General features: G+C 41.6%; 1 protein-coding gene across 2 annotated transcripts in view; it reads left to right on the top strand.

Moving 5' to 3' along the window:
* Positions 1–19,160, top strand: part of KDM2B (lysine demethylase 2B) — a 176,003-nt gene that overhangs the window by 5,652 nt on the left and 151,191 nt on the right. For both annotated transcript variants that reach the window (XM_073313300.2, XM_073313301.2), the window contains one exon: positions 7,612–7,658. In XM_073313300.2, the coding sequence (XP_073169401.1) occupies positions 7,612–7,658 (47 nt within the window). The remainder of the gene's footprint in view (positions 1–7,611; positions 7,659–19,160) is intronic.

The following is a 19,160-nucleotide window of genomic DNA, read 5'->3' as shown; positions in this document are numbered from 1 at the left end:
ATTTACACATGAGCAGATTGAGGCAGGGAAAGGTTAAATGGCTACAGTGTGGTTGTATACACCGTCACAGAGGGAGTCAGGGACAAAGGTGGAAACAGAGCCCAAGGTTTCCAGCTCCCACTCTGTCCTCTAATGACAGGATATGCACTCTTCCAATTTTGACTTTTACGTTCTATGCTGTCTCACACAGTAAAAACAAGCTGTCAGATAAGTTACAGAATCTTTATTACTGGTGAAGCCTGAAGATTGAAAGAATGCACTATGATTTTCAGCTGGCAGGTGGAGCTTGCAGAGGCAGTGGTTAGAAAAAACATCTTTTGGATTCTGAACTGGATTTGGAAATGTTTGGGAGAGAATACATAGGGAGTCCCATGATAACATTTGTAGACATTTTTCTGACTTGAATTTTTCTCACTTTAATGCTTATCAAAGGGAAGGAGCATGTGTGCCCCAGTCTGCTGTGATGAGCTTAAACAGTTTTCAACAGCCAGACTTGACTAGCCAGTTTCTCTGACCCTTACGAACTGCTGATATCATTCTGGTGTCTCTTCCCTTTTCTAGTGGGAAGGCACTTGGCTAACTGATGCTGTACTCTGTTTCCCCCTCGTATAACACTAAGCACATCATGTGTGCAGCTTCTTCCAATAGATGGAATTCACAGCTAGAGGCTGTCAGAGTAAAGAACTGGGGCTAGATTTTTAAAGAGTCTAGGTAATTTTTGATGTGTAAAATAGGCACAAATCAAATCTGATAGATTAGGGCCTAAATGATCCATTGGAGGGGTCTGGAAGGGAATCTCCACTGGACAGTTGGTCAGGTGTATTGATTTGCCTCTTAGGGGAAATCCCAGGTTCTAATATAATTTTTGTTAAAATGTGCATTGATTCATGTGTGAGCTTGAAATAGAATTTCTTGAAGGAAGTGTAAATATGTACTTGGGATTGACTGCCTTTTGGTCAAAAGAATGTTAGAAATGCAATTTATATTCATTTCCAATGCTAGGAGTGAGATACATAAGTACATTTTTGTTATTTTGTATTCTGTGGAATAATATAATTCCATCTCATCTAAATGTGCACTTCTAAGTATCTATAAAAAGAAAAGGAGGACTTGTGGCACCTTAGAGACTAACCAATTTATTAGTTATTAGTTTATGCTCTAATAAATTGGTTAGTCTCTAAGGTGCCACAAGTCCTCCTTTTCTTTTTGCGAATACAGACTAACACGGCTGTTACTCTGAAACCTAAGTATCTATATTTCTTTTTGCCAAGAGTAGTTGATATGTGATATATATATATATGTATACACAAAAAATTGCATTAAAATACTATGTGATCATGTAATTGAAAGCTGTATCATAATGCATATGTACAAGAGGGCCAAATTAGGGTGGCATAGGCACCTTAATTCTGGCATTTCCTAATTTTTGAGTTCTTGACTTTGCAACCTTCGTACTCTTTTAGTGTGTGTGTGTGTGTAATTTCCTAGGTTTAAAAAAACCACAAGTAATAAAAACAGAAATTCCATCAAGTAGCATTGTATTGACACCAACATGGGTCTTGTCAGGGTTAGAATCTTTAGATCCACCACATAGACCTTTGCCACTTTAGCTAATGAAGTAATTTATAGCGGTAGTAGGTTGTCATCCTTTATGTAGACCAGCACTAGAGGAGGATAGGACACTTCACCTTGGGTTTCACAGATATTTGCTATAAGTGAAGGAATGGTGAGACTCAAGAATTTTGGGTTTCAGTCTGTGCTCTGGAGTGGAGTGTGCTGTAGTGGGCACAGACTCTTCTGATCTGTCTTCTTAAGTGAGACTCCTTCTGCCCTTTCCCACTTCTGGCTCCTCCTCCAGATTCTCCCCCTTCCCCTCCCGTCTTCTTGCCTTGTCAGTCCCAGTCCCGCTCCTTGGTTCCTCTCTCTCCCCTCTGCTTCCAGTCACTCTCCCCTCAGCTATGTTCCCTGACCCCAGTGGCTCCCAGTCTTAATCTCCCTCCCCGGGATTCTCGTCTCAGTTTCCTCCCCTGCCTCCATATCCTAGTTCCTTTTCCCAACCCGTACCAGTCTTCCCCCTGTAGCCCCGCTGCTTGTCAGATGTGTCTTTCCCCCCCTTCTTTCTTCTGCTTCACTTGTGGTCAGTCCTCTTGCCCAGCCAGTCCAAGTCTCCCCCCTCAGCTTCTCAGTCTGATCTCCATCTCTGCCCTTACTCACTGGCTGCCTGGACCCTGGTCCCTTACTCCTCCATTTCCTAGTACCAGTCTCCTTGCCCATCCAATTATAGTCTTCCCTTTTACCCGAATTCCTGGTCTCCTTCTTTCTCACTTCTGGTCCCAGTTTCCATCCCTCTCTGTCCCCCAGATTCCTTTTTCCAAACTATTTCCTCTGCAGACGCATCTCTTGTTCCTTCTGCATTCAATTCAGGAAGCTTCCTTTTCTACTTTCTGGGCCCAGAGGTGGAGCATTGAGAGCACAGGAGAGAGAGGCTCCTGGCTCTCAGGTCAGGTGCCTGGATTCACAGCAGCCCAGAGCTGCAATTGCAGGGTAACTCCTGCTCAGCCCTGTTTTGGATCATGACCATTATGGATGGAATGTTTGGGGAATTTAGCTGCTGAAACCTAGGAAGTCTCTGCTGAGCATGTACCAAACTGTGATTGTTTTTCAAAGTCTTGTAACTTGGCCAAATTTGGGGAGATTTTCACAGCAGCAGAAAAAGACACTTCTGACACAAAGGCCAGATTTCAAGTCCCTGCTCCAAAGCATGGGGGCACAAGACCTTTTTAAAAAAAAAAATCACCAGGATTTTTTTAACATAAATAAAATAACCATATTTTTCTCTAGCCTCGTTCTCAGAAGTGGCTTAACCATTTGGGCTTAAGTTATCCAGAAAAATTCAGCCTGAGGCAGACACCCAGCATGGAAAATTTCAACCAAAATACTTAAAAGTTCAGCAAAGTTATAACCAAGTGAAAACAGCATCTTATAATAGGAAGTGTTGGGCAACATTAATAATAGTTGGTGTTGCCAGCTCTGTCTGTAATTCCCAAAATATTTTTTACAAGATTAGAGTCAAGATTTTAGCCCCAGTGTCGTCACCCAATCCACATTTAGATAAACACATTTGTTGACCTACATTCTCCCTGCAGTGTCAAAAGATACAGTGTTGTTTACTTCCTGTCCCAAACTCTTGGGTAGCATTGCTGTACCTTGCCCTAGAGGAGGCTGCTTTTTAGTAGTTTGGTAGATGAAATGATCCCTATTTGCAGTATGCCAAACACTTTGAGATGAAAAGATATATTTGTGTGTGTGTATAATGTGTTAATATGACACACACTGTATACAATAGTTTTAGATCTATGTAACATTTAGAAATAGTTGTTGCTATGTACTTCCAATTCTGTTTGCTGTTAAACAGCTTGCATGTCTGTGGCTGGCAGATCTACAAAGTGTATTTGAACAGTTCTGTTGCCATGTATGGTTGTCCTCTTGAAGAGCAGGAAGTGTGGTAATTGATGAGGAGATTATTAAGAATGAAAGTAAAGTTAAAAAATTACCTTGGTGTTTTTCCACCTCATATTTCCAACCATGATGAGCTATTATTTCTAGTGGTCAGAAGCAGGAAATACAAGTCATGATCTTTTAGCAAAAAGAAAAGGAGTACTTGTGGCACCTTAGAGACTAACCAATTTATTTGAGCATGAGCTTTCGTGAGCTACAGCTCACTTCATCGGATGCATCGGAGCTGTAGCTCATGAAAGCTCATGCTCAAATAAATTGGTTAGTCTCTAAGGTGCCACAAGTACTCCTTTTCTTTTTGCGAATACAGACTAACACGGCTGTTACTCTGAAACCGATCTTTTAGCAGCCGTTGTCTTCCTTAGGGAGATATTTGGAACAATTAGACACTCCCATGATCATTGGCAGTTGTAAGATGATTGTAAGTTGGAGAGATGGTGCGTCTGAAAAGACATATTGTCTCTTTTAACCATCTGGCAGTCATACCACATTGTGCTGCAATTAATCAGAACTCACAAGCTAACCAGCCTTGGCGCAGGTCAGTACATGAATTGGAGACCTTTCTAAGGAACACCTACAGCGTTTCTCGAATGCGGCCACCACGGTTTTTTCTTGCGGCCAAAGCCTCCTGGGTGACAATAGGGGTAGGGGGGAAGCAGTGGCCCTTACCCCATTCTGGAGCCCCAAACACTGTAGGAGCAGGGAACCAGTATGTGTTCTCCAGCTTCCAAGGGGCCGTGGGGCTTGGCCTTCAGCCCTGGGGTGGTGGGCGGCAGGCTCTAGCTGTGCAGCAGTGGGTTCCTTTCCCCAGCCGCCAGGCTTCGGGCTTTGGCCCTGGGATCGCCCTCCCATGTTGCCGCTGGCCCCACTGCCTCCTCCAGACCCCAGCTATGCAGTGGGACCCCAGGCTCCAGCCCCAGGCTCACCCCTGCACCATTGCCCTGACTCCCACTGCCTCCTCTAGCCCTCCACCCAGCCCCCCATCCAGCTCCCCATCCAGGGCTTAATTTTGTCTTCCAGCTCGCTGAGGCTGAGTAAATCTGCTGTGAAAAGTGATATTAACAAATGTACGACTATCTGTTTTCACAGTAGCAGGCTTACTAGCTGGCAAGTCTGAAAAAAACAACAACCAAAAAACCAAAACATGCAAAGCATATTATTTGTGTTTCTATTCTGTTTAGGTCCAGTAAAGAATAGAGACAACTGTACATTATTTTTATTATTGAGTCTGCAAAACCCTACTTAAATAAATTACAATGGTTTGGACATGTATATTTGCATATTTATTTGTTTTTCCTAAAATTAATTAAGTATTTTAGGAAAAATCGTCTGAGTGGTCACACTCTGAGGCCACCAAAAAATTTGTTGTGAGAACCCCTGAAGGTGCTTCAGGAAGACATATTAGTGACTGATAGTTGGCACTCTACTCTGTGCATCTGTATGTATCAATACACATCATATCATTCAGGTACTGTTTTGTTGGAGGTGACATATTTTGTATGAAACAGAAAACTGAACGCTTACGGTCAGTACAGATCCCAAGGATTGTATTTTATGTTGGCGTGTTAACCCTAATGTTAGGCCAAATTCAAAGTCAGGTAATTACATTCTGCCTCCCTGATTTCTCCTGCAGTTTCAGCTGGATACGTTAGTCTTCTCTCTCTGCTCTAAACTGTTGTATAGTGTTTCTTTCTGTACAACTGTGTTCTATCCCAGGAGTGGCTTCATTTTGGTGTTCGGAAAAGTGATCCCTATATATCCTTTACCAAACTCATATAGTTGTGTGAGTTTTGTTAACCTGGGCCATGTCTACAGCTGTGCCGACGTAAGAGCGCTCATGTAGCTGCGCTATGCCGACAGGAGAGAGCTCTCACGTCGACATAACAAAACCGGCTCAGTGAGCAGCGGTAGCTATGCACACAAACACTTATGCCGGCAAAACTTATGTTGCTCAGGGGTGTGGTTTTTTTTCATGCGCCCGAGTGACAAAAGTTGTGCCGACAGAAGCGCTGGTGTGGATAGCCCTATGTCGGTGAGAGATGCTCTCCCACCAACATAGTTACCGCCGCTCATTGCAGGTGGTTTAGTTATGCCAATGGGAGAGCTCTCTTCTGTTGCCATAGAGTGGCTACATGTGAGCCCTTATAGCTGTGCTGCTGCAGCAGTACAGCTGTGCTGCTATAAGGTCTCTAGTGTAGATGTGGCCTCAGTGCTTTTGATGCTTTTGAAGCACTTTGAGATCCTTTTTTACAAGCTGCAGTATAAATGAAAATGATATTGCAAAGAAAAAGTAGCTGTTCTCTCCCTTCACCCAACCCCACTGCTGACATTCTGGATTTGTAATCAGACTTGACAAATGGATGGTATTTACTGAGGACACAGACGGTACTGGAAGTCTGTGGAGCTGCAATTTGTACCATACTGCAGGGTAAATCAGTTGTAATTGTGCAAGGGCTGAGCATAGCATCTGTGGTGGGTGGAATAGGAGGGAAAAGGGTACATTTGGAGCAGCAGGGATTTTTGTTTCTGTGGCAGCATATCAAAGCTTACAGAGGGAGGTATAAGCAGCCAGTGGAGATGGTGTAAATTAAAGCTGGACTTCCTAGCTGTAAACCTAGCACGAAGTGGGCTCCACAACATTGACCACTCAAAGAAAAGGCGTACTTGTGGCACCTTAGAGACTAACCAATTTATTTGAGCATGAGCTTTCGTGAGCTACAGCTCACTTCATCGGATGCATACCGTGCAGTTTCCACGGTATGCATCCGATGAAGTGAGCTGTAGCTCACGAAAGCTCATGCTTTTGCAGTTTCCACGGTATGCATCCGATGAAGTGAGCTGTAGCTCACGAAAGCTCATGCTCAAATAAATTGGTTAGTCTCTAAGGTGCCACAAGTACTCCTTTTCTTTTTGCGAATACAGACTAACACGGCTGTTACTCTGAAAATTGACCACTCAGTTTGCATTCAGCACTGTGGAATTTTCACTCTGGCACAAGACATGGTCAGGGGTTGTAGAGAATAACAAACCAACTCTAGGTGTCCTCTCCAAAGTACTGAGCATGTGGTTTCATTTTGAAGGGAAGAAAGGTATTCCTCCACCTTGTTTGTTTCTATAAGTACCACTAACTGGTGCTAGGGCAGTAGGAGTTCTCAGCAGATTGGGTTTGCCCACTTGCCTTAGTCAGGCCTGTCTTTTATTTTATTTGTTTGTGTATGATGATCTATACAAATGCTAAAAAGGGCACCTATCCATATGCACTAGGTGCCTTATATCTACAAAAAGAAAAGGAGTACTTGTGGCTCCTTAGAGACTAACCAATTTATTTAGTCTCTAAGGTGCCACAAGTACTCCTTTTCTTTTTGCGAATACAGACTAACACGGCTGCTACTCTGAAACCTTATATCTACAGTATTTCTATGTTATGGGGTCAAGTGCACCAGTTTAAAATAGTCACCTCAAATCCCCTTTGTCCTCAAATAGTTCTCCTCTTCCCCATTCTCAAGTGGTTGGGTAAAAATCTGAGCCTTGCAAGTGAACCCTGAAGGTTATCAGATTAGGTCTGTTTCAGACAAGGAAGATAGTGAATTCCACAGCTGTGGGGCCCTTGCAGAGAGAATGCAAATCACAGGAACAAAAAGATAACACTTACCTCATGGGGATATTGTGAGGGTTAATTGTTTGCAAAGTGCTTGAGATGGTCAACTGGAAGGTGCAATAGAAGTGTAGAATATTATTGTGTTTTGTCAAAAGACCTGACCACATGTAATTGCTGCTAGCAGGATTCTAGCACAGGCTCCCCACTTGTGAGCAGAGACAGTTTTTTGGTACTAGTGCTAATCAAACTAACCTCAAAAAGCCAATAATGTGTCGTGATACCACTCCCTGTCTTCCCCTGTCAAAAACAACAACAAAAAAATCTGGCCACACTGCTCAGAGAAACCATGCTTGATCCCTGCTAGTAATAACCTTGTGTATTGCAATATGCACAAATACCATAATCTTATTTCTATTTTATCCTCGTAAAGAAAATGTGGTCACACTTTGATAGCATTTAACATTGCTTTTTTTTTTTTTTTTTTTTGCTAATTATAGAATGCCTGACCGGGATTTCACTGTCAGAGATGTGAAGCTATTAGTGGGTAAGTTATTTTGAATTTACTGAACTAACTATATAGTTCAGTGTTGCTTTTAAATATTAGCTTGGTGTAAGTGCCCAGATATGTTTGTAGACACATGTGATAACTCACAGAATCTGGGAGGAGGCATGGAGAAGCAGTTCATAAATGAAAAAGGAGAAAAACCTTATTAGCAATTGTGCAGACCAAGCTGTGAACCATATGCTGTATAAATGGCCTCTTGTAAGTAAGGTGAATGCTTTACACTAACAGGTATCAGATACCTGTCCTCCCAGCCAAATGGCACCAGTAATTAACTGCAAATACATTTCTATCTTGGAAAGCAACAGTTTCACTTGTTGAGCTTGTGGCACCTTAGAGACTAACCAATTTATTTGAGCATGAGCTTCCGTGAGCTACAGCTCACTCCATTGGATGCGTGCCGTGGAAAGTGTAGAAGATCTTTTTATATACACACAAAGCATGAAAAAATACCTCCTCCCACCCCACTCTCCTGCTGCTAATAGCTTATCTAAAGTGATCACTCTCCTTACAATGTGTATGATAATCAAGGTGGGCCATTTCCAGCATAAATCCAGGGTTTAACAAGAATGTCTGGGGGTGGGGAGGATAGGAAAAAACAAGGGGAAATAGAAAAGGAGGACTTGTGGCACCTTAGAGACTAACCAATTTATTTGAGCATGAGCTTTCGTGAGCTACAGCTCAGCTCACGAAAGCTTATGCTCAAATAAATTAGTTAGTCTCTTAGGTGCCACAAGTCCTCCTTTTCTTTTTGCGAATACAGACTAATAGGGCTGTTACTCTGAAAGGGGAAATAGGTTACGTTGCATAATGATTTAGCCACTCCCAGTCTCTATTCAAGCCTAAGTTAATTGCATCAAATTTGCAAATGAATTCCAATTCAACAGTTTCTCGCTGGAGTCTGGATTTGAAGTTTTTTTGTTGTAATATCACAACTTTCATGTCTGTAATTGCGTGACCAGAGAGATTGAAGTGTTCTCCGACTGGTTTATGAATGTTATAGTTCTTGACATCTGATTTGTGTCCATTTATTCTTTTACGTAGAGACTGTCCAGTTTGACCAATGTACATGGCAGAGGGGCATTGCTGGCACATGATGGCATATATCACATAGGTGGATGTGCAGGTGAACGAGCCTCTGATAGTGTGACTGATGTTATTAGGCCCTGTGATGGTGTCCCCTGAATAGATATGTGGACACAGTTGGCAACGGGCTTCGTTGCAAGGATAGGTTCCTGGATTAGTGGTTCTGTTGTGTGGTATGTGGTTGCTGGTGAGTATTTGCTTCAGGTTGGGGGGCTGTCTGTAGGCAAGGACTGGCCTGTCTCCCAAGATTTGTGAGAGTGTTGGGTCATCCTTCAGGATAGGTTGTAGATCCTTAATAATGTGTTGGAGGGGTTTTAGTTGGGGGCTGAAGGTGACGGCTAGTGGCGTTCTCTTATTTTCTTTGTTAGGCCTGTCCTGTAGTAGGAGACTTCTGGGAACTCTTCTGGCTCTATCAATCTGTTTCTTCACTTCCGCAGGTGGGTATTGTAGTTGTAAGAATGCTTGATAGAGCTGTTGTAGGTGTTTGTCTCTGTCTGAGGGGTTGGAGCAAATGCGGTTGTATCGCAGAGCTTGGCTGTAGACGATGGATCGTGTGGTGTGGTCAGGGTGAAAGCTGGAGGCATGTAGGTAGGAATAGCGGTCAGTAGGTTTCCGGTATAGGGTGGTGTTTATGTGACCATTGTTTATTAGCACTGTAGTGTCCAGGAAGTGGATCTCTTGTGTGGACTGGACTAGGCTGAGGTTGATGGTGGGATGGAAATTGTTGAAATCATGGTGGAATTCCTCAAAGGCTTCTTTTCCATGGGTCCAGATGATGAAGATGTCATCAATATAGCGCAAGTAGAGTAGGGGCGGTAGGGGATGAGAGCTGAGGAAGCGTTGTTCTAAGTCAGCCATAAAATGTTGGCATACTGTGGGGCCATGCGGGTACCCATAGCAGTGCCGCTGATCTGAAGGTATACATTGTCCCCAAATGTAAAATAGTTATGGGTGGTCAAAAATATTATTTTGATGGCTTTATTAGAGCACATCTATGGTCTATGCATTGTTAGAATAAAATAGGAAAGATGAAATCATGTAAGAGAATGAGGAGCTCTTCTTAATCTCATGTTACTTAGACTGTAAATTCTTTAGGGGCAGAGACTGTCTTTTTGTTCTGTTTGTACAGTGCCTAATATGACATGGTATTGGTCCGTGACTGGGCTTCTAGGTGCTACAAAAATACAAATAAATAATATTTTAGCTGCTGAGAAAATCCACACTTCTGAGGTTGTACATAGTTGAATCTCTTCTTTTGTGTGTCAGAGGCTTAAAGCAGGTGACTTCTGTTAATGCTAGTTGGTTGAACCCCAGAATAAGGCTGTGTAGATTTACACCAGAGCTTCTGATCTGCCATCTGTCTGAAACTGGTGAAGTCACTGAACTGGTTATGTATAGAAGTTCTGGGAGAAGTGTCGTGTTGCATAACAGACTGTTACGTAGAAAAAACAATGTAAGTGGGAGAGTTGTCTCTTCCCCACGATTGATGTCTCTGGAAATGTTAGCGGGCAGAGATTCCTGTTTATATTGGCCAGGAACATTAGCGTGAGAATGAACAGCAAAGCAGGAGGATGTTTACAAATAATATTCCATTTTGTAAATTAATGGAATGGGAATAAAGAATTTATTTGAGAATAACTGGTGTGAGAAGCATGAAATTTCTGGTGTGAGAAACATGAAATTTCTCACAGTTGGGTGGAGTGGTCTCTGTATACACACCATGTCAAATGTGGAATATTATGTAGTAATCCTGTTATATTTGGATAAGCTCCTTCTACAGATCCCAAGCCTAACCTATAATTTGGTCAATAACATTGTCTCCCATTGTTTGATTCTTTGGTATCACAGGTGAAAACTTGATTTTAAAAAATTCCATCTAAAAATGTTTGTGGAATCTGCAGGTCTGCAGCTCATATCTGTCAATTCAAGTTTTTATGACATTCAACATCCATCACAGTAATATCTGAGTGCCTTACAATGCACGCAGGTCCACATTTAGGCCTGGTGGAAACAGGTGCAACTCCATGGGCTGTGGCTAATTTCTAAAATATGTATGAATAACCTCAAAGTTCTAAGCTTGTGGTTTTCAAACTTCTGTATTGATGACCCCTCTCACAAAGCAAGCCTCTGAGTGCGACTTTCCTTATAAATTAAAAACGCTTTTTTTATATTTAACATTTATAAATGCTGCAGGTGTAGTGGGGCTTGGGAGTGGAGGCTGACAGTTCGTGACTCCCCACGTAACAACTTTTTAACCCCCTGAGGGGTCACGACCCCCAGTTTGAAAACCCCTTTTCTAAGCTGTAGTTGAGTGAGATTTATACGAAATACCGTTTCAACTCATTTATCCAAGATTTTTGGCTTAGTGTGTATGGTATATTTTCACATGAGATCTTAAAAAACTGAGTTCATGTCTGATCTGTGTGAGAATTAAAGACCCATGGAACTTCTTCTTAGAGTTGGTGTGTCCCTATGTCTTTGGCAAAAATCCCCCACCCTTGTGAATTTAGAGGTGTTTGCATTTCAGTAATACTGTGTGTACAAAACTTGTGAAATGCTCGGGGGAGCCTTCAGGATAAAAGGATGAGAAAAATTACTTATATCTTTGTCAAAAGAATATTTTGTAAAGACACTGGGTAACGTTTTTCAGAGCACCTAAAATAAATCACATTGAGTGTTAATTGGATTTTGGTTCCTAAGTGACTTAAATGCCTTTGAAAATCATGTCTTCCTGTTGATTTAAAAATCTTATGTTATAAAGAAACTTCTTTACCTTCCTTACTAATAACTCCTATGGTTGGGATTTCCAAAGGGACCTAGAAGAGTTAAGTGCCTCAATCCCAGTGAAATTAATGGGTTTGGTGTCTAACCCCTTTAAATCCCTTTTTAGAATCCCAGCCTAAAGTATTAAAAGAGAATTTTAAAAATCCAGTTGACTTGTCACTCTTTTTGCTTCTTGTTTATTCTTTGCATTTCTCCCTTCTGAATGACAGTGAAGCTGGTGTCACTCTTGTGTATAGCCAGTGTCACTTCTGGTACATAATGTTTGCAATATTTGCATTTCATTATTTATTTATTTTAAAACAACTGTGTTCAGTGGAATCTTAAAATACTGTGGAAATATTATTATTGTTTTTGGGCTTCAGAAAAGTGTTATAACAAAATGTAATTATTGTACCCAATTTGACAGTTTTAACATTTTTCTAGAGACTGTGTGTGTGTGTGTGTGTCTGTGTATATATAAATATTACAATTTTATTTTCAAAGAATGACCACTTTAAATTAGAGAATTATAATAATCGTTCTAACTAAACATATTTGACTACTAACTCCAAATGAATGACATCTCAGATACTCTTTAAACCTGAAGGCAGTGGATTAATTTCAGTGATTGGAATTTGTCTGATCTGTGAAGTGGCTGTGAGCCAAGAGTATAAATGGAGAGAGGGAGAAAAACAATTGGCCTACTTAGGAACTTCAGACAATACTTAAAAGAGGAAAAACTCAGCTATAGTTTAATAACTAATAGGGCCTTATAACTTCATTCTGTAATGCGGATCTGAATGCTAGATCTGAAGGGCAGAATGTCATTGCCATTTGTCATAAAGTGCTTTACAGTTTCAAGAAGAGTGTTAGCGTCTACCTAATTCTCTTCAAACTTACTGTTTAAAGAGGTAAAAAATGTTGTTTTATTTTCATTTAGTTATTGTGTTCTCTTCATGAAGTGTGTTGAAAAACTTTGTTGCTTTTGTCTTTGCTCACCAAGGAACCATTCAGAAACCTATAAAAGGGTCTAATGCCCTCTTGAATTAAATCCATGCATCTAGATGCAACATTAAAAACTAGACATGGCAAAGCACTAGAAACTGTATTGTTGACAACAATCCTGCCTGGGTCCCAGGGGATGATGGACTAGATGGACCTAATAGATCTCTTCCATCTGTGATTTCTGTGATTCTATTAACTCTTGCAGTCTTGGCTGCAGCTTTTGATCTCAGAACAGAGGGTTAAAGGAAAACCAAATGCCTATGTTCACATTCCTTTACTTTTTTTCTTGGGAGCAGATGAACAGACAGACATGACTGTACCTAGATTTTGCTTCTGATTTGGCATTTGAAATGCCAAGAAATAGAATTTGAGCCAAAAATCTCAGTTCCAAATTGAGCATTTAAAGAAATATGAGTAATGGCTTGTGCCTCAGCTGTGAGTTTATAATTGTGTTTTACTGACACAGATAAAGGGAGAAACTAACATAAGATCCTTGACATTCTGAATGGAAAGGGCCTTTTAAATGGAAGTCTGTGGCCCCAGCAAGTGCAGGTTAAGTCTTCCATTTTGTCTTTGATTAGTAAGACAGACTGCACTCAGTCATGTCTGCTGTAAAGAAAGTCTTTATATCATAACTAATGAAGACATTAAGGGTCTGATCTTACCTGCAGTGCAGTGCGTGGCTAAACTGTCATTTGCTTAAGTGGGAGAAAAATTGGGCCTGAAGGGTGAATACTGCCCGTGAAATTAATAGTAGTTCATAGAGCAAAGGCCCAAGCAAGATTGCCCTAAGTTTGGCATTGGAGCATATTGTGCACTACTGTAATAGTGGCGAGTATGCTTCACGGACTCTGTGTGATGCCATGCTTTACAATGGGGCATGGTAAATAGTATTATCTTGGTTTTACAGAGGAGCAAACTGAGGCAGAGAGGTGAACTGATTTGCAGAGAGGTTTATGCAGCAAGTCCAAAGCAGTGTAAGGAACAGACCCCAGGAGTTCTGACTTTTGGTTACTATTGTAACCATTAGACTCTTTCATCCATGTGCAGTGTGTGTGTGCTTAATATATGACCTGTCTGTGAGCCTGATCATAGCCTCTCCTATGCAGAGGAGAAAGAGGGCATAGGACACCCCTTAATTAATTTAGGCAGGCAGATTTTGTTTACGCAAGTTGAATGTGGTCAGCGCAAAAAGGGTTAACCCCCCACCCCCATGACAGTAACTTTCAGTTTATATTTAATGGCCACAACCTGTCAAGAGCTCAATTGTGTCTCTCTCAACTAGTCATTCTGTTATTAAATATTTGTATTGCAGTGGTCCCCAGCAGCCCTACTTAAGATCAGAAACACTTGCTCTAGTTGATTTACAAATGTGAAGGAAGACAAAGACCCTGCCCCAAATTATTACACTGTGAGAAGATATGCAATAATAAAAGGGTGAGGAAGAGGGTTGTAAGAAGGATATATACACATTTTAGATATATAAATTAAATTGCTAAAGTAAGTATCAGCATCTCTATCTGCTCCTCATCCTTGTTCACTAATTGGTGGCTCTGCAGAAGTAGGTCTTGTGGTGAGATTTGAAGGACAAGGTAATGGCTCTGCAAGTCACGTCAGGGAAGGACATTCCATGCCTTAGGCAGCATGGAAGAAAGTGCAGAGACAGTTACGAGAAAACAGTATTTTAACTTTCTGGTTCTTGGGTACTAGCACAGTATATCTTGAGCTGGGCTGTGCAGATCTGTTTCTACTTTGTGCTAATAGTAGTCCAATCTGGGACTTCTAGGATTGCTATAGTCCAAAAAAATAAGCCCTTCCCTGTACTCTGGATAACTGCTTCCTAAAACATTTTGGTTCAGTCCTCTTGTGTGTTTGCTGCTCCTCTGGTTTTGGTCTTGTCTGCAAATTGTGTCATGGTTGAATTCACACCAAACTCTAAAGTGACTTGGAGAGATTTGAGCAGTGGGGTCTGGGCAGAACTAGGGAAACATAGTTTATAAATGTACAGTCCCACACTCAGGAAGGTGAAATAAACAGTACAGATATGAACTGGGATGAAGTCACATGACCAAGCAGTATAGAAAAGGACCTTTACTGTGCAAAACCCTTTTTCTCATTTATCCTTAATACAAGTCTAATGTTACTTTTTCCATTGAGCGGATGCTCAGGTTGTGTCAGTGGAGGTTTGGAATTGGGAACTGGGAGGGTGGATTGGGGAGGTTTTCTTTGGAGGAACTGTGCCACAAGGAGTGGGACCTAAAATTCAATTTAGGTCATGCAGGGAGGGAAAAAGTCTGCCCGCAAATCCTTATGCAAGTTTTGATTGAGACTGGCTATTCTCCCTGCATATGTAGGTTTTGTCCTGTCAGTGGGGGAGCCGTATATAAAGGAGAACGGGAGAGCTGAGTCAAGATTTTCTAGGCTGACTTGCAGAAGGCTTTTGCCCTTGGGGTGTAAAAATATGAATGTGAAATATTTCCATTCCTGGTAACATTTCTCCTCTTCTTGTTCACGTCAATGCTGTTTGTGTTCCAAAGTATGAAATGGATATATGCTACTCTCTGGGTTCTGCTTTCTTGTTATCCTGCAGTAGCACAATTCTGCAATGTTCACTTTGCAAACATTTTGGGAGGATATTTAAATTCAAATGAAAGTGTGAATTAAAAAAGGTAATTTAATGGACCCTGTTCCATTGTTTCTTGTCATTTAAAAAAAATACAACCAAAGGGTTTTACAAAATCCCAAGTTTTGGGCCTAATCTGATGGTGTTACATAAAGACATAGACAATGGAATAGACTGTGGAACTGGTTCCAGACAGATGGCCTTCACCCTAACACAGGAGGAGGATCACAACTAACTAACTAAGAGTTGTTGCTTCATTTTGTAGCTGTGTTCAGGACATGAACCAGGTAGGGCCACTAGTGGTATATAAAGGAGCAGTCTCCTTAACCCTTCCAGGGCCGAACTGAAGTTATATTGGGGCCCCTGGAGAAAATCTAAGCAGGGGCCCCTACATCTTCCACAAGGTCCTGAAAACTACACCCTGTTTAAGCCCTGCTTCCACAGAAGGGTCCTTAGGAAATAAGGCTTGCAGGGTTTGCCGCTTCTGAAGCGTTCTACTGTCCAATATTGCAATAAGATCCCCATGCATACAGGATATTGAAGTAACTTCAGTGAAGATAGGTTTGCTTCAAAACTGAGAAAAAGAGCCAGTCACAAAGTTTATGGGTATTTGGATCGGGGATTTTGACTATGCTCTTTTGAAAACGGTTCTCTCCTTATGCTATAGTACTATAGTTGTCTTCTCCATATCTTCTCTAGGATCATCCTAGCTGAGCTTAAATAGTTGCTTCCCATTTTTCGTCTAGTCAGTGTCACAGATTGTTACCTGCATTCCTCAGATGAAGCTGTTGATGAAGTCCCTCTGTGATCTCTTTTATTATTTTTCCCTTTAGAGTCTATTTTTTGGTCGAGTTTGGAGTGATTTGTCCAGAGAGAGAAGCTTCTAAAATCAACATGTTGTAATACTCTCTTTAAGGTTAAGCTTATAATTTTCTTTGTTTTACAATTCTTCAATTTATTTCCCTTCCATGTGTTCCCCAAACAGTGCTCTTAATAAGCACCCCCTTGTAACACAGGACTGACCTCCACTCTCAAAGCCCAGGATGGTATTAAAAAAGAGAGAGCAGCCTCACTTGTGAATCACTTTCCAAAAATAGTAACTAGGGCAGCACTCCTAGTCTCAGAATTATTCACTTTGCAAAACTCAATGGGCCAGATTCTTCCTCATATAAATCCAGTTCAGTGGAGTCACATCCGGGAGGAATTTGGCTCACTGATGTGTTAATCTGGCTAACACTGTAGTGGTGTCCCCCAGTGGATGATTGAAATTAACCTTTTGAAAACTGAGAGAGACTGGGAAGTGAAGTAATATCTTTTATTGGATCATCTTTTGTTAGTGTAGAGGACAAGCTTTTGAGGTTCACAGAGCTTGTTCTTTCTACCAACAGTGGTCCAATAAAAGATATTGCCTCACTCACCTTCTCTCTCTCATACCCTGGTACTAACACAGCTACAACAACACTACAAACAACCTTTCAAAAACGGACATTTTCCAGGCTGCCAGCCATATGAATTAAGAGACAGTCTGCATTTTCCTCACTCTTGTGTGTTTTAATATAATGTTTGGTGTGGGTATATTCTAATAATCTGTTGATCTGCATTAAGTCAACATTGGTGTGTTTGAATGTTCAACCTTAATGTCACAAAATTAAAAAGTGAAGTCCCAAAACAACTTGACCAGACCCATTTCACACATAGGCCACAAAGAATGTTGGATGACTGTGCCATCAAATGTATTATTTAAAGCCTGTGTGAAATAATACACCATATTTATAAAATCAATCTCCAAAGTATTGACTTTAATTTTGTAGTAATGACATTAGCCATTTGTGTTGCTCTCCCTCTTAAATAAGGCAATTCCTATAAAGCAGTGGGTCTTAAACTGGGGTGCACACAACCTCTGGGGATGCGAAATGCCCTTTCTGGGCGTGCAAGACATGCCAGATTTTTTTTTAAGATAGATCACTGAAAACACAAATTAAGCACAGGCATGTAAGTACACCTACTTTGTTTCATCAAACTTATGTATTTATTAACATTATACATTTTTTAATGATTATTGTAATATACAAACAAAAAATATATCTAGGTTTAAAGTACTGACCTACTTCAACAATTTTTGATAAGGGGTGCGAGAACATATTTTGAGAACCAAAGGGGTGCAGGCTACAGTAAAGGTTAAGAACCACTGCTATAGAGCATATGGGGGCTCAATTAATTGTCATTGCGGCTTGCCAGTGTAAACCACAAAGTTAGTTTCCTAGGAGGCAGTTTGTGGATTATTTTTAAATCATTGCTTAATCTAGTGTAAAATCCTTCTAAAGATAGAAGTCATTGGTGAAAGCTTGTGGGAAGAAGCTTTGATAGCTATATAGTTGGGGGATTCCTTTTAAAAAAAAAGTTGGCTAAGAAGGGATTTCAGCAAATAAGCTTGATCACCTTTCTCCACCAGCCTGTATTTAAAAGCTCTCAGGCACCTGCAGGAAAACCCCACCTGCTTATTTCTATTGCTCCATTTTTTCTCTGTGTGTGTGTGTGCTTGCTGTGGTGTGCAACTTGAAACTCCCAGTGAAATGGAGATAGGGCACAGTTTGTAACCTGGATGGTTTTGTCTTTGCCCCTCTGACCCGTCTGGATATTGAAATGTCATTTAAGACACTGACTTCAGCATACAGGCTGTGCTTTGTCTTTGTCAACTAAATCATATTTTGTAATTAAAATTAATGTTTAATCCACAGTTAAAGTCACTTCTCCACCTAACAATAACTAATGTTGCTGGGTTTTGCCTGTCCTGGGAGGCATGTCATTGTATTGTCTCTTTCTCACATTTTTTTAGGCTCACTTAAAATGAGTTTTAAAATTCTGATGAGCTACATAATATCTCTTGATGTAATTATATGGTGGTAGTTGTCCGTTCTGAGTAGTTTTCTCTGTCCCTTTGAAAGAGTTAAGGGACATAGGATTAGCAGATCAAATCATTGCTTCAGACAGATAGGTATTCTGCTCTTAAAGCACATGACTGGGTATGCATTGTTCTCTATGGGTGGGGCAGAAGGGCTATGTGACACCTGCTATAATCGGCAGACTCCCTGAAGCATGAAAACTGACCCTGCCTTTGCATATCTAACTACACATACACCTTATCATTGACCACCTGCTGTAGGGAGTGTCAAATGCTGACAATAGGCTTTGTGAACTGTTTCTTGCTTAAATATACCTACCATTATCCTGGAGCCCTGGTGGGCTGGCCTATATTCCACCTTGGTCCCGAGGCCCGCCCGGGGTATCAGTTGGCAGCTCCTTCACGGGGCCGTGAGCGCAGGCGTGTACTTGGCGCTGTTCATCCCAATCCCGGACACCTGCCGCTTTTGCGGCGTGAGGGAAACCCTGGCGCACGTCTACCTGGAGTGCGCCAGGCTGCAGCCCCTATTCCGGCTCCTCACGAATCTTTTGTTAAGATTTTGGTTGCACTTTTCCCCTCGCCTCCTTATCTATGCACTCCCTGTCTGTGGTCCCACTAAGTCACGGGACCTCCTGGTCAGCCTCCTCCTGGCCCTGGCTAAAGTGGCCATCTATAAAACCAGGGTGAGGAGGTTGGCCGATGGAGTCTCCTGTGACTGTGGGGCCTATTTCCGATCCTCCGTCTGTTCACACCTCTGGGCAGAGTTCCTCTGGGTGGCATCCACTGACTCCCTTGACGCCTTTGAGGAGCAGTGAGTGCTGTCCGGGGTTCTCTGTTCGGTGTCCCCGTCTGGTTCCCTTCGTTTGACCCTTTGACCACACTCCTGTCCCTGTTGTTCATTAGTTATCCCCCCGTAATTATTTGGTTTTCCAGGTCCTGTGGACCCCCCTCTTAGGCTGGGGGGGTCCTTCCTGGATCCCAATAAAATTATCCTGGAGAGTCCTCTTCTTCTCATACTATCTGGCAGTATGAATTAAGGAGAGACTGATCAGTTTTCTCTCTACTCTTCATGTTCTGAAGTACCTCAGTCACATCTCGCGTATCA

The sequence above is a fragment of the Lepidochelys kempii genome, chromosome 15 (genome assembly GCF_965140285.1).
Source record: "Lepidochelys kempii isolate rLepKem1 chromosome 15, rLepKem1.hap1, whole genome shotgun sequence".
Classification (NCBI taxonomy): Eukaryota; Metazoa; Chordata; order Testudines; family Cheloniidae; genus Lepidochelys; species Lepidochelys kempii.
The sequence above is the reverse complement of the archived record's forward strand: the minus strand, read 5'-3'. Positions and strand labels throughout refer to the sequence as shown.